Genomic DNA, 14,758 nt, shown 5'->3' on the forward strand with positions numbered 1-14,758 from the left:
ACCTCTTTTTTCAGGGCTTTCACATCTTTATTATCCTCTGGATGTTCAGTGGAGTCAGTTGTTACCATGCTGGACTTCTGGACCACCACAGGATGAGCAGGGAGCAGAGCAGAACATTCAGCTAACTGAAGCTTCAAAGCTTTCACTTCAGCTTGGAGCGCTTGCATTCCACTGTCTGCACGTGCCACTACAGTTTTGGCCTGGACAGGCTTCACTGTGGACTTCAGTTTCTGTCGAGATGCTTCATATCCCTCTTCAGTGCGAATCTCACTCAACAGTTGTAAGAAATCAGGTGGGTTGTCTCGTCGCTCTCTCAATCTAAGATTCAAAAGCATCATGTCGGCTCCTACAGCTCCCTTGATGAGCTGATCTAGGCGAGCGGCGTTTGCATCCTTTGCTGCAAGACCTCCTTTCTGTATGACTCTGCTCAAAGTTCTCTCAATTCTTCGAAGAAACTCAGAGAGCCTCTCCCCTGGATGCTGACACAGAAGCCTGAATGCAAAGTAGAGTTCCTCGCCAGTCTCAGCAGACCCAAAAGTATGTTGAATAGCCTCAATATACTCTTCCGAAGATGCATCAGGGTTGCTAAATCGAACTGCCCGAGCAATCTCCGCTGCTGGACCCTTCAAACTCCCTATAATCTTTAGCCTCTTTTCTCTGTCTGGCCTCTCACAGTTATCCACCACAAGACATGCTTGCTCTAGCCAGTTTTCAAGCTGTTCCTCCCCCAGTGGGGTCGGGACAACCCCTGAGAAAGTGCGTAGCCTCCTATACACATTGCTATCCACAGACAGCCTGCCTTGCCTCTCCATCAAGTCCCCAACAGCACGGATGATTGCTTCAGGAGAACAGGCTTGGAGGAGCACCTTTGTGTTCTCTTCAGACTCAGAAGATTGTTGACTTTCAGCAACCTCATCTGAGACTCCTAAGATTCTCCATGGCTGGTCACTGCCCTGTGGCAACACGTCCAAGGGAATTGCCTTGACAACTCGCTCACGGCATTCACACAGAGCCATCAGATGTTGAGTCTGGGGATCATACCTTCGTCCCCGCACTCTAACTCGTCCCAGAGCCTTGATGGATTGCAAAGTCTCTTCAATGAGAGTAATCTACACACAACACACTTTTAAATACTCCGGAGTTTTTAACACACTTAAAAACCCCTCGTTGCAGGCCTGGACGCAGCTCGTGTGCGTTGAGACCCGAATTATGGGTCGCTTCACTCTTGCGAGCAAAAGAGAAAAAAAACCCCCGCAGTTTACCTTATCCCCGTCCACTCGCGTTCGGGGCGGGTGAAAACTCCAGCGATGCCTGAGGAACTTCGCGCGTTACCGGTAGCACGAAGCGCTATCGGGTTCTCCTCAGTCCTCCTCCGTCACACCGGCGTAGCAGTTCAACGAGACAGGCTGAGCCTGAAAACTTGTCGTTTTAACTGGACGTCTCATCGGACCACGAGGACACCACAATCCAACTGCAGAGAAGTGATATTTTCTCTCTGGTTACTCGTCCAGCAACCAGAAAAATATCGCCTCCTAACACTCTAGAGCGCTCTTTCGAACACCTCCGTCTCACGCTCTCCTCTCTCTCGACCCTTCTAGAAAAGTCTCGAAACTTTTCCCATTCGTTCCATCCCCCCTGTTCTCTCATTGGTTCGGCACCAAACTGAACCCCCCAATCAACTCACAGTGCGGGCAGAACTAGCACAATGTGTAGGTTGCACCTGTCCCAACATATGGTGGCAGGGCTTCAACCAAACTAAGACTCCAATTAATGAAGCTTTATTTAAACCTTCAAAATTAAACACGCAACCTAGTAGCGCTACAGGGCTACACATATATATGTATATATACGTGTGTGTATTTACATATATACTGTATATATATATATATATATAAATATATATCGTATATATGCAATAATATATAATGGTTGATGAAAATGTTGGACATTGGGCTCCTCTCTTTTAAGATAGGCACTAGATGGTAGCTGTTCCTTCAAGTAGTTTATTAACAGTTCACACTTCTCCCATAAAAAACTTCTCTATAAATGTCCTACTTCCTATTTCTCATCACACTGAAAATCACAGCCATCAGATAAGGTAAATATAAATCAAAGCTCTAACAGTAGATTCACCACTAACTTTAAGACAAAAAAGGTAAATATTAGCTCAGTTACTGAAATCAATGGTCCCCGACTTACGATGGTTCGACTTACGATTTTTTTGACTTTACGATGGTGAGCTGGCAATAGACGTTAAGTAGAAACTGTACTTCAGATTTTGAATTTTGATTTTTTTCCCGGGCAAGCAATATGAGGAGTGATACTCTCGTGATGCTGAGCAGCGACAGCGATCCGTATCTCCTAGCCTGTCACGCAGGGGTGTGTATTAGGTGTATTAAATGCATTTTCGACTTACGATATTTTCAACTTACGATGGGTTTCACGGAACGTAACCCCATCGTAAAGCAGGGACCACCTGTTAACAGCTTTAATATCATGAAAACCCTTAGACTAGTGTAAATAAAAGTTTAATGTCCCCATGAAATGGAGACCATCAAACATTTGTTAGTAACAGTAGATAATACCATTGGCAGCTCTGTGCTTTGCGAAGTCAAAGAAAAGGTGGTGATCTTGCAGACTTCATTTTTTTATATCATAAACATCTGTGAACCAAATTATCAAAATGTCCATATCCAGGGTGTAGTCTGCCTCACAGCCTATATCGCATAGATAAAATCAAGATCTTTGGACAAGCAGCTATTGACAATGAATGAATGAAAATATAACATTAAAAGACAGGCTATAAATAATAATTTAATTTAAAATACCACAAAATATACTGGCATCATCATTGCCATTTATAGAAGATATGTTTTATTTTGGAACTCTAATAAATGTTGGATATAAATGGTAAATAATGGTGGTAAATAATGGGACCGGTTATTCCTTTTCCATAAGAAATAATGATAATGCATCAGGTGAAATATGTGCATATTAAATAGAATTCTTCATACAAGATACTTGTTCCACACTGATCATAAAATAATAAAAACAATATTAAACATAGAGGTACACTCTGTCTTCATAAATAAGTACTTCTGATGGAGGTCAGTATATACAGTGGAAATTTCTTACACTGAGCATACATTTTAAACACTAACAATATTTTTGTGTTGCAGTGATTCTGAACAATCTGGTGAAGAAAGACTGGTTCATTCCAGAACTGCGTACAACTACTTATCACACTTTAGAATATAAAAGAACATGAGGCCAGGTCTGTGCCTTGTCAATATGAAAAGGGTAAGGACAAACCTAGCCCTGCCTCATTCATGTCCTTCCAACCCAGCCCACCTCTAGCCATCCCTCCCATCCTCCTGCTGAACTCATTTTTGTCCTGGCATTGCCCCAGGATGCAGTAACATCAGGACACTGATCTTTTAGTCAGACATTAGTGGACCAGGAGGGCGCCTGTTCCTCCTCCTAGACACGACTAACATTATAGGTTGACCATATGTCCAAGCCACGAGAGTCTTGGCCAAGAGTCTTCAAACTCCACTATTCTGCTGGCACATGAGAAGTTCATCAACAGTTTTGGATATGGAATACATTGGATGCCCCTATGTAGCATGTTCCTAAAACAACTGAATTATCAAAGTATTTAGACCATATTTGGCAAAAACATTGTCATTCCCCAAGTTTACTTTACTGGATTTTTTCACATCCTGCTGGTGAAAAATTTTCTAGTTCCTCCATTGTTTCTTCTTCTTGAGAAAGTCTTAAAGACATATACTAATGCTCTGCAGTAGGTTAAGTATGCTCCTGAGGAAGGCAGGTTATGTGGGAGGTGATGTTTGAATGTGCGATATGTTCACTGAACACTGATCTGGGAATGCAGAATGTAGACATCGGTAGTGACTTCAGCACTAAGAAATGCAGTGAGACAAGCAGCAGAAAATGATAATGAACTAGAAGGCAGAATTTAATTTACTGGATCCAAGGTGGCTCTGTGAAATGGTGCGATGTACGTATGTTGCTTTGGAGAAAAGCATCTGCTTCATGAATAAATGTCAATTATCTGAACATACAACACCGCATCTTGAAGAACCCTTTTCATCAATTAGCCCCTCATTATATCTGAAGCCTGTTGTAAGGATCACCAACAGTCTTTGGAAGCACATGTGACTTCATCACACTTCATCACTTCATCACTGCAACTTTTTATATAGGAAGAGAACAGAGTTAATGTTTAAGTGCAGCACAACACTTAACACAGCACTCTTTAATATTTAAATGTCCATTCACACATCTTTAGGACACTGTGTTATGCTGTGCTCTACATGCTTTAATTTATTCAGCGCAGAGTCTTTCAAAGCTCTGAAAACTTAACCAACCTCTAATAAAGTAATCTGAAGGTGTGAGAGACATTACTACAAGGTAATCCAACTACAGCACATGGATAAGTTAAAAGCAACCTTTGCATAGCGTTGAGTCTGACTGTGATTTTTTTACAGCTTTTCCCAGATTTAAGTCAGTCCAGGATAAAATGCCATGGGAACAAGGGTTACTGATTCCTTCCTCCAAAATGTGGTCAGGGGCCCAAACCCAGCTCATGTCCCATCTTAAAACACACTTTATGGACTCTTAGTCTTCCAGGATTGTTCACCTGCAATGTATGAAAAGAGATGGGTGGGGGTTCAGTACTGCATCTGTTACAGCCCTGTCCCAGTTAATGATGTTCTCATAACTGCTCCGCTCTGTAGCGCGATCCAAACCGAGACACCGAGACACCGTGTGCGTAAGCAGCTCTTTCACTGAATCTTTATTGACTGCTCCTTCAGTTGCCATGGAAAGAGGGAGAGAAATCGATCGGGGATGAAGGTCTCCCCTCTGAGGCGTAGCAAAGGAGCTGAAAGAGACGAGGCACCCGCAGATGGCCACTGCTCTGTGCTATTCTGGGACGGCAAATAGGACGGGCAAGAAGCCGGTTATGTAGACCTGCGTCGAACGCGTCTGAATCGCTCGCACCCAGCAAACAACATGCGCAAACTCATGACTCAAAACATGACCCACCTTGAGTCGTCAAGGTTACTGCATCGTGCTGTTTGTTTGTCTATTTTTCACGTGTATCAAAAGCTGCATCTGCTGTGGGCCAACGATTTGAACGAAGACGGACCAGCTAAAAACCAGCACTGAATTTCTCACGCATTTATGTTACTGATACTGTACATTAGTCTGATACATTTACATGATTTTATACATTCTGATGGATAGCTTTTTAGTTTGGGATTCAGTCGGCTTTTATGGAGGGTCTTGCTGCAGTAATCAAAGCCAAAGACCTAATGTGTCCTCCAATTCTCCTTCACGGTGCTAAAGCCAGACATCACCACTGGTCATCGCAGACACCTCAGATACCTTAAATCCTGTTAACACGCGCAACTCTGATATATTCCTAGTTGTGTACGAGAGAAGAGTCAAACGGTGTGGAGGCGATAGTTTGAACACTGTCATGTGATTTCTACCTTCACGCACGTAAGGATTAGGCCACGCACGGAGAGTTTTCATTATCTGCTTTTCATGGTCAGTAGAGTTAAGCCCATTTCTCAGATACGCTTGAGATTGTGGCTGCTGGGGGGAGCAGAATGCCATGAGCAGCAGGACAGGACCATCACCTGTTAATCATACCCCAGTCACTCATAACTGTGTGCCCATCATGGTAACTGTCACTCATAATGACAGTGCGGGTACCCAGCATGGAGTGAGTGCATTAGCAACCTCTGTGATCAGTTTGAACTCTGGTGTTATGGGTTACCGTGATCACCATCAGTGTCTCTTTTATGTCAAAAGGCAATTTCTTACAGTTTATTCATTTGTTGCTTAACTGGCACTTCTGGCCAAAGCAGCTTTTAGTATTTGACCCAGCAGTTCCATATTTCTCTGGAACAGTGTAGGGTAAGTACCCTTGTTCAAAGGTATTATGGTGAGGGAAGAGGGCTAAACAAGAACCCTCAAAGTGCAAGTCTGCTTCCTTAACCACTACGCTACCTGGTGGCCCAACAGGATTATAAACACTTACACACATGGCTATAGTCATCTACAAAGAATCATTTTTCATCACCACTACTATAAGATTGTATCCACCTACAGTCCTACATAGAGTTCAGATCCATTACACCAGCAGGAAATTTTGCCACTGCATAAATATGGTACCTTTATACACCCTTGTGTACATGATTCAGTTCAATTCAATTTAGTTTTATACAGCGCTCTTCTCACGCAGTGACACAATGATCTTGAGGATCATGTTGCAAACTGTATGAATACTGATTAACTATATTTACTGTTTATCCCTGTTAGGAAAATTACCAGATGTTTATGACCTCAACAAGTAAATCAGGGGTGTAGAGTACTCCCACACAGACAATGTGACATACCGTATGAGGCTCATTTATAAACGGCATATGTGTGAACTCATGAAACAACAGTCAGCACTCAGACTTTCACAGTGGAACTTAGCTGAAAGAAGCTCTGTGAATCATCCACCTTGCTGATTAATTCCATCCTTTCCAGATTGCTGTCGGTGGCTGTATTTATATGTATTTATATATATTTATATTAGAGCCCTGTGGGCAGCACAGCTATGCCCACACACTTTCAATGGGAGCAGCATGAAACTTCCTGCTCAGCATCTCATGACCTGTTGTGTTTCTGTTTATCGATGATCTGAGTGCTGCAAAAAGTGAGGACCCAGCGAGGTGGCTGCGAAACAATAGCACTTAGCTTGTTCTGGCCCCGGCCATTTAGGCTATGGACCCGAAGTCATCACTCAACACCTTATGGACACTAGCCATCCTAAATGCCCACCCATGCCATTTCATCACCATGGAAACAAGTTGGACAAGCTGCAGAGAAGGTTAATGGGTTGCAGCACGGGCCGAGTGGTACCCCGAGCGGAAACCCGCCGTTCCAGCTTACCTCACAGTTGCGGCCGGTGAAGCCGGTGAAGCAGATGCAAGCATATGCCTGAGTGTCGGGTGGCCCGTCAGGCACTCCCAGCAACGAGGGCAGAACGACACAGGAGCCGCCGTTAAGACACGGCTGTCCCTCACAGGCGTCCAGGGGGGCCGTGGCCGGGGATGGTGCCATTGAGGAGGACGGGCCAGGGGTCAGCGGGGAGGTCAGGCAGCAACCAGCAGTGACCAACAGCAGGAAGAGCACAGGGAGCTGCATGCTGTCGGAGATATACTGGGTCACTGGCAAACTGCGGCTCCGGTTCTTTGGCTCCCTTCTGGTTTTCCTTTCTCCCCTCCTGTCTTCTCACTCGTTCCTCTCCCGTCTTCCGCGCCACGTGTGGAGCAGGGTGACAGGCGTGTGAGATGCAAGGCGGAGGCTCAGTGGAGGTGACCGGAGCTGGCGGGAGCTGGCAGGAGCTATCAGAGCGTGCGGCGCCACGGCTGAGAGCGAGCCCTGACTGCGAGAGGATGGGGAGACGGTGGGCTGGGCCGTTCCAGTCTGTGACGACTGGTGACGACACACAGGGACCCAAGGGGGCACAGCCTACTTACACACACATGCACACACACACACACTGAAAGGCAGAAGGAGTAGCAGCGCAGAACTCATTTAGAATTCTGCTATTCCCACACATGCCTCCCTCTGCTCCCCCTTCTTTTGCTTCGGCTCACCGGGGGCTGGAACAAATAAACCCTGATCAGCTTCGCAGTGGTGGATTAGATTTGGGAAGAAGGTAATAGACAGGTTAGGCTGAGCAGTATGGCCCTCACATCTTCAGCGGAGAGGTGATGGACCTATTCAACTATCAAGTCGTAGTTTTGTGGAGATTCCTGGGGGAAGAGTCTCGGTGTATAAGGGGGAGAATGGAACGGAACAAGAATTTTGATTATTATATGAACACAAAGTCTGCAAAACCTTCAGTTTGGTTAAAATACAAATAAAAGCACGATACAACAGATTTTTCTTTTTGCTTTTTTTTGAAAATCAAAATACACTTCAATTTATAACTAATGTGACGTACCTTTCTACAGCTTTTGTGGGCTACATTTTATGCCCCCCCCCCAGAAAATATTGTAACCAATAATCTGCTAACTGGGTTAGGGATGTTTCTGCAGTGGGGCTCTACAGTGCTCAAAAGTGGAGTGACAGAAATAATTTATGGTCCTATTTCAGCAGTGTCAATAGTCATTGCTGTTCTCATCGCTGACATAATGGCTGTACTCGTTGCAGCAGGACAAGAGGCCATTTCTGTGCTCTGTGCAGTGACAGGTGCCATTGCCATTCTGATCACTGCAGTGACAGGGGTCATTTCTGTATATATCACTGCAATGACAGGGATCATTAACGTTCTCATCACTGCTGTCACAGGGGTCATTTATATCTTTATATCACTGTACTGACAAGGATCATTACCTTTTTCATTACTGCAGAGACAACGGTCATTTCTGTATGTATCACTGCAGTGACCAAGGTATTTGTATATTTATACATTACTGCAGTGACAGGTACCATTACAATTCTCATTACTGTAGTAACAGCGGTCATTTCTGTATATATCACTGCAGTGGCTAGAGTCATTTCTGTATATTTAAACATTAATGCAGTGACAGGTAGCATTACCATTCTCATCACTGTGGTGACAGCGGTCATTTCTGCATGTATCACGGCAGTAACAAGGGTCATTTCTGTACATGTTACTGCAGTGACAGGTGTAATTTCTGTATATGTTACTGCAGTGACACATTGCAGTGACCACAGTCATATGTATATTTATGCATCACTGTAGTGATAGGGGTCCTATCTGCCTGTATCACTGCAGTGACAGGAGTCATTTGTATATTTATACTGTGGCACACAGTACCACGGGTTTGCATGGGGCAAAGAAAGACACAGAGGCAGTGTTCATCACAAAACTCATTAGAACACCTGCACCAGGGACATTATGCTCTTGGTCAGAGGATCCCATTTCCTCCAGGACCTGCACCTACAACCAGCCTTCCCAGCCTGCTTAGTACCCCCTGGCTCTCACTCACCACACTCCTAGACACAGTCACCCCATAATTTCCCCAAGAATTGCCCCCAGTGGTTACACACATTCATTTTACATTATTGCCCATAATGCAACTATTTACATTTAGGAGCTTCCCTCCTAAAACAGTAACGCGGGGTCGTTACAATACATTACTGCAGTGACAGGTACCATCTCCAGTCTCATTACTGTAGTGACAGGGGTCATTTCTGCATGTATCACTGCAGTGATGGGTGTTATTATTGTTCTTATTAAGTGAAAATGGGTCATCTGGAAATATCTCTTGAGCTCATACTGGACTTGCTCTCACTTGTGGACAACCACAGTTGCCACAAAGATCCAAAAGATCTATATGTCCATATTGATGTTCTTCGGAATGTATGACATCACTTTGGCTGGTGGCAAAATGTTCACAAGAAAAATGCCAGACTTGGTGGTGAGCTCATAATGAAATGGACTTTCTCCCTAGAATTTGTCTCTGCCTAGGGACATGCCAGCTCAACTTTATACTGGTTAAAATTACCTGCAGTGGTCAGTTGTGGCCACCAGAGGGGGGTAGGCGCACAGGATTCAAGGGAAGGAACACACACACACACACACACACACACACACACACACACACACACACACACAGAGTCTGAAACCACTTGTACCAACCAGGGTCACAGCAAGCCAGAGCCTACTCCAGAAGCACAGGGCACATGGCTGGAGGGGAAGGGGACACACCCAGGACAGGACACCAGTCCATCACAGGGCACCCCAAGCAGCACTCAAGTCCCACACCAGCCAGAGAGAGGAGGGCTCAAACCCCAGACACACCAGGGAGCAGGACCCAGCCAAGCCTGCTGCGCCACCATGCTACCACACCGCCTCTGGTGAAAAAAACTTTTCACATATACAGTATCGTGAAGCCCGTCCCGGGTGTCCCCCCTACCCCTGCAGCCTTAAGCCCTGTGTTGCCAGGTTAGGCTCCAGTTCGCTGCGACCCCACTTGGGACATGCGGTTTCAGTCAGTGTGCGTGTGTGCATGTGTGCGTGTGTGCGTGTGTCTGTAACATGAAGGAGCAGTTACACCCATTCCTCAGTTAACGGGGTTAATTCGTTTGTGAAATCACCCCTTGGTGAGTGGGTCAAAGTACCGTTGTTTCTTTTGGAAAAAAAAATCACTTTACACAAGTGCTTTATGCACGACAGTATTAGCAACATATTTTCTAATATTTCTTACAATATTCTTATTTCTAACTTCTCTTGTGATGTTATATTTTCATTAATGTATGCATTACAATTATCAGTAAGGATGCACCTGTTGAGGGGTGTGGTGGTGCAGCAGGTTTGGCTAGGCCCTGTGCTCTGGTGGGCCCAGGGTTCAAGTCCTGTTTTGGGTGTCTTGTGATGGACTAGTATTTCCAATGTTCCTTAAGCCATGAACATGATAGAAATGGGCCTGGAAGTCTGTTTCTCTTCTGATTTCTTTGTAAATGTATCGCTAAGTAACTATCAATAAAGGCTTAAAAACACGGTTGTGTCTCTTAACCGGTTAGGTGCCATCAAGCCAACGTCAACTCTTAACGACCACTCGCATAGTTTGCAAGGCTACGGCAACTCTGGTGGTGGTTTACTATTGCCTTCAGACTGTGGAAGGAAACCTAATACCTGCAAATGCCACCCAGGCTATGAGGTACCAGCTACACCCGCTGTACCACTGTGCTGCATTTACAGGGCAGATACTGTAAAAGCCTTGGGCAACCATTCATCGGCAACAACCGCATGTCCTGAGTGGGGTTGCGGCAAGCCAGAACCTCACCCAGCAACACAGGGTGCAAGGCCAAAGGGACACTTCCAGGATGGGATGCCAGTCTGTTGCAAGACACCCCAAGCAGGGCTCGAACTCCAGACCCGCCAAACAGCAGGCACCAGCTGAACCTACCATGCCCATATGCCCCCACGCCCCCACACCCCCACACCCCCACGCCCCCACCACCCCTGCGCTCTTGGACATATATATACTAAATAAAAAATTCTGTCTATGACTTTTAATATTTTAATATCTGTTAACATTTTCATGGCATATCTAAAATTCTGCTGTAAAATTCAAACAAAAAAATATAAAATTAATTTTATAAAATGACAGAATACTAAAATACTTCATCTCCGCAAACTCCTATTCATTGCTGACTATTATGCAATTAATCCCATAAACAATGTAACACTGTTCATGTTGTTTTTGATCAGCTGCACTCACAAACATCAGGCATGAGCTGTAAACACTGTGGAAGTGAGTTGAATTGAGGTAGTTCCGTACTTCTCTTGTGTTTGGGTCTGTTTTACTGATATCTACTGGCTGGCCACCTAAACACACCTCGCATTCATTCCAAAATGACCAAAAATTGGAAAATAGGGAGGTGAAGGAAATGTAGTTTAAATAAATGAATCCAACTCTGAAAAACGTTTATAATATTCAAAACCAAAGATGATTCAGATTCAGATTCCAAGACAACAGTCCTGAAGTCCCACTGCCCCCAGTTGCTATTTGAAATACACACACACACATTTTCAGAACCGCTTGTCTCATACGGGGTCACGGGGAACCGGAGCCTACCCGGTAACACAGGGCGTAAGGCCAGGGGGGGAGAGGACACACCCAGGACGGGACGCCAGTCCGTCGCAAGGCACCCCAAGTGGGACTCGAACCCCAGACCCCCCGGAGAGCAGGACTGTGGTTCAACCCACTGCGCCACCGCACCCCCCTATCTATTTGAAATACATGCATTAAAATATGGGAACACCACAAAGAGCAGGTGCCTCACACCTTTTGGGTTGTGGGTTTAAATCACATTCAGTCTGTGTGGAGTTTGCATCGGTTTCCTCCCGCAGCAAATCTACATTGCCCAAAGTTTTGTGTGTGTGTGTGTGTGTGTGTGTGTGTGTGTGTGTGTGTGTGTGTGTGTTTCATTGTTCTTAGCAGCCACAGTTCGGCAAGGCCAAAGGGTTATATGCAGTGTGTATGCAGACAGTTTACTGCAGTGCATCTGGTATTCTATCTGTCCTGGATGAAGGTGTCAGATGAGTAGTAGTACTGTAAACAGTCATCGTACCTCACTTTGGGAAAAGGTGCCTGCTAAGTGAATAAAGGCAAAATACAACCTACAAAAGAAAAAATAATCTTGCTTTCAGGCTATTAAGCACTGTAATGTCCTACTGTTCTTTAAATGCTTTCAAATACTTTAATTTATGTCATGAGAGCCACAAAATGGGGCTGTTATACTGCATTACACCGTAATCTGGTGTGTTTGTTTCAAGTCTCGGTTATTTTGACACCTTACAGCACAGAAGGTTCTTTCAAAGTTCAGGGGGAGTTTAAAGCTATTAATGTAATGCACACACACTATGAACCACTTGTCCCATACAGGGTCATGGGGAGCCAGAGCCTAACCCAGCAACACAGGGCATAAGGCTGGAGGGGACACAACCAGGACAGGATGCCAGTCTGTCACAAGGCACCCCAAACAGGACTTAAACTCCAGACCCACTGGAAAGCAGGATCTGGTCCAACCCACTGCACCCCCTCTCATGTAATGAATTCACTGTATTTTTCAGTGGGATGAAGATCACCTTAGAGGAAAGCGTCTGCTAAATAAAGAAATGTAAATGTAAAATGTGTTCTGCAGGGCTGCCAAATCCTGCCCCAATTGTCCATCTCCTGTATTTGCTATCATAGTGTGTCTCTTTCAAAAGGCTACAGCAGTAGTGCACAAAATCAGGCGGAACTTATATATTTTGCAGTTGTAAGGCCTGGTCTAAGTTTGACATTTTAAATATTTTCAAAGGGATTGTATAAATGCAGGGGGTGCGGTGGCGCAGTGGGTTGGACCACAGTCCTGCTCTCTGGTGGGTCTGGGGTTCTAGTCCCGCTTGGGGTGCCTTGCGGCGGACTGGCGTCCCGTCCTGGGTGTGTCCCCTTCCCCCTCCGGCCTTACGCCCTGTGTTGCCGGGTAGGCTCCGGTTCCCCGTGACCCCGTACGGGACAAGCGGTTCTGAAAATGCGTGTGTGTGTATAAATGCCGAATATGAAGTATAAGGGTAAAATGTGACCTGACAAAACTGCTTGCTACTAACTGTTTTCAAACTGAGATGCAAAAATAAAACAATTAAAAGCTGAGATTGTATACAGCAAAATTCTGCATTGTACTTTGCCAGATGAGTCCATGTGACCAAATGTGAGTCGGCTTCTCCATGTAAGCAAGACCAGCAGCCTTATCTCTTCATCATACCTTCTGTGGACTTTGGAAAAGAGGAGTTACTCTAACAATATGGATTTTATTCTAATTGTTATACATTATACATTATATCATACATGTTACTATACAGTTATTCACCATCTTGCAATAAAATATGTTTAAGAAATACAGCATCCTTAAAGGATTAGTCTGACAACTTCATATAATCTGTGCAAGGAAAAATATCCCGTTGCTGTCGACATATCTCACACAAGAAAGGTGGTATAGGACAATACTGCAGTTCACTTGTGTGTTAAATTCAGAGCTCGGTCTCTGTCATGAAGTGTTCAACCCTTTCTGGTGGATTTTGGTTCTCATACATCAACCACTCCGATGAGAGGACTTATCTATTCCACATATGACGTGTGCTTCAACTTACTCTAAATGTCTTTCTGAACTGAGTTCTCATTTTCATTTCTTTTCATTTATATATTTTCCAAATTTAAAATAAACTTGCTAGAGTTTGCGGTTGTTGAAGTTTCATATTTTACCATGCTGAATAATTAATAAATATGTATTTTAAACAATAAAAAGCTGTAATTTAAATAAAGCCTGCAAATAATGCACACATTAAAGTCTCCGGAAGTTTTTTGACCACGTGCAACATATTTACTGACCTAATCCACCTACAGAAAGAGGGACCTTTGTATTACTAAGGTTTTATTGATGTCGGAATAAATACGACTTACGAACAAAATGACTTACGAACAGCTCCAGACCCAGTTTCTATGTTGCTACGTTGAGAAGTCAGTGTAGCTACTTACACTGATATTACACTGTGTATGTTGGAAGGATTTCGTCCGAGACATTAGAATATCTGTAAATTGTTACAATTATTGAATCAAGTCAGTCACACATATAATTGATATTTATATTGGCATTTATTAGTGCCGCCAGTTACATTAGTTGAGGACTAGTTACCTATTTCTTTGCATATGGGCAAATCCATTGTTGATTAAAATATTTGCACGAGGAGACATTGATTGTTGTTGTAATTATCACATCATGAGAAGTACAGTCATTTCAACTACTCATTTGTCATTTGAGTGTGACGTCGTTTGCAGGAGAGAAGTTAACTTACTGCTGCGGTCAGTACAGAAATGTGTTTCTATACGAAGACGACCAGAATACATGTTTTATATAAATGTGCTGCAACTGTTTTCCTAAATGCCACTGCTGGTTACTGTACGTATTTGGGTTGTTTTGAATGTGGACGCCACTGCATGAATTCACTAATACATGATAGTCCTACTCTACTTACCGCGGCTCGTTGGTCTAGGGGTATGATTCTCGCTTCGGGTGCGAGAGGTCCCGGGTTCAAATCCCGGACGAGCCCAACCTTTTCTAATTTTTATTTTCCGTCATTAACGATAACAATATTTGACTCATATATCCCCAGTAGAATAAACCTGTCCTGTAGTCCTTACGAACTATGAACCGC

General features: G+C 44.2%; 1 protein-coding gene and 1 non-coding gene across 2 annotated transcripts in view; one reads left to right on the plus strand and one right to left on the minus strand.

Annotated features, from left to right (window-relative positions):
* dner (delta/notch-like EGF repeat containing) overlaps positions 1–7,457 on the minus strand; it is a 56,159-nt gene extending 48,702 nt beyond the window's left edge. The window contains exon 1 of the mRNA XM_018758862.2: positions 6,973–7,457. Coding sequence (XP_018614378.1) covers positions 6,973–7,227 — 255 coding nt within the window. The 5' untranslated portion in view covers positions 7,228–7,457. The remainder of the gene's footprint in view (positions 1–6,972) is intronic.
* A 7,124-nt stretch (positions 7,458–14,581) lies between these two features.
* On the plus strand, positions 14,582–14,653 carry trnap-cgg (transfer RNA proline (anticodon CGG)). The gene has a single exon. It is a non-coding gene; the product is annotated as a tRNA-Pro (tRNA).
* Positions 14,654–14,758: the final 105 nt, after the last annotated feature.

The sequence above is a fragment of the Scleropages formosus genome, chromosome 10 (genome assembly GCF_900964775.1).
Source record: "Scleropages formosus chromosome 10, fSclFor1.1, whole genome shotgun sequence".
NCBI lineage: Eukaryota > Metazoa > Chordata > Actinopteri > Osteoglossiformes > Osteoglossidae > Scleropages > Scleropages formosus.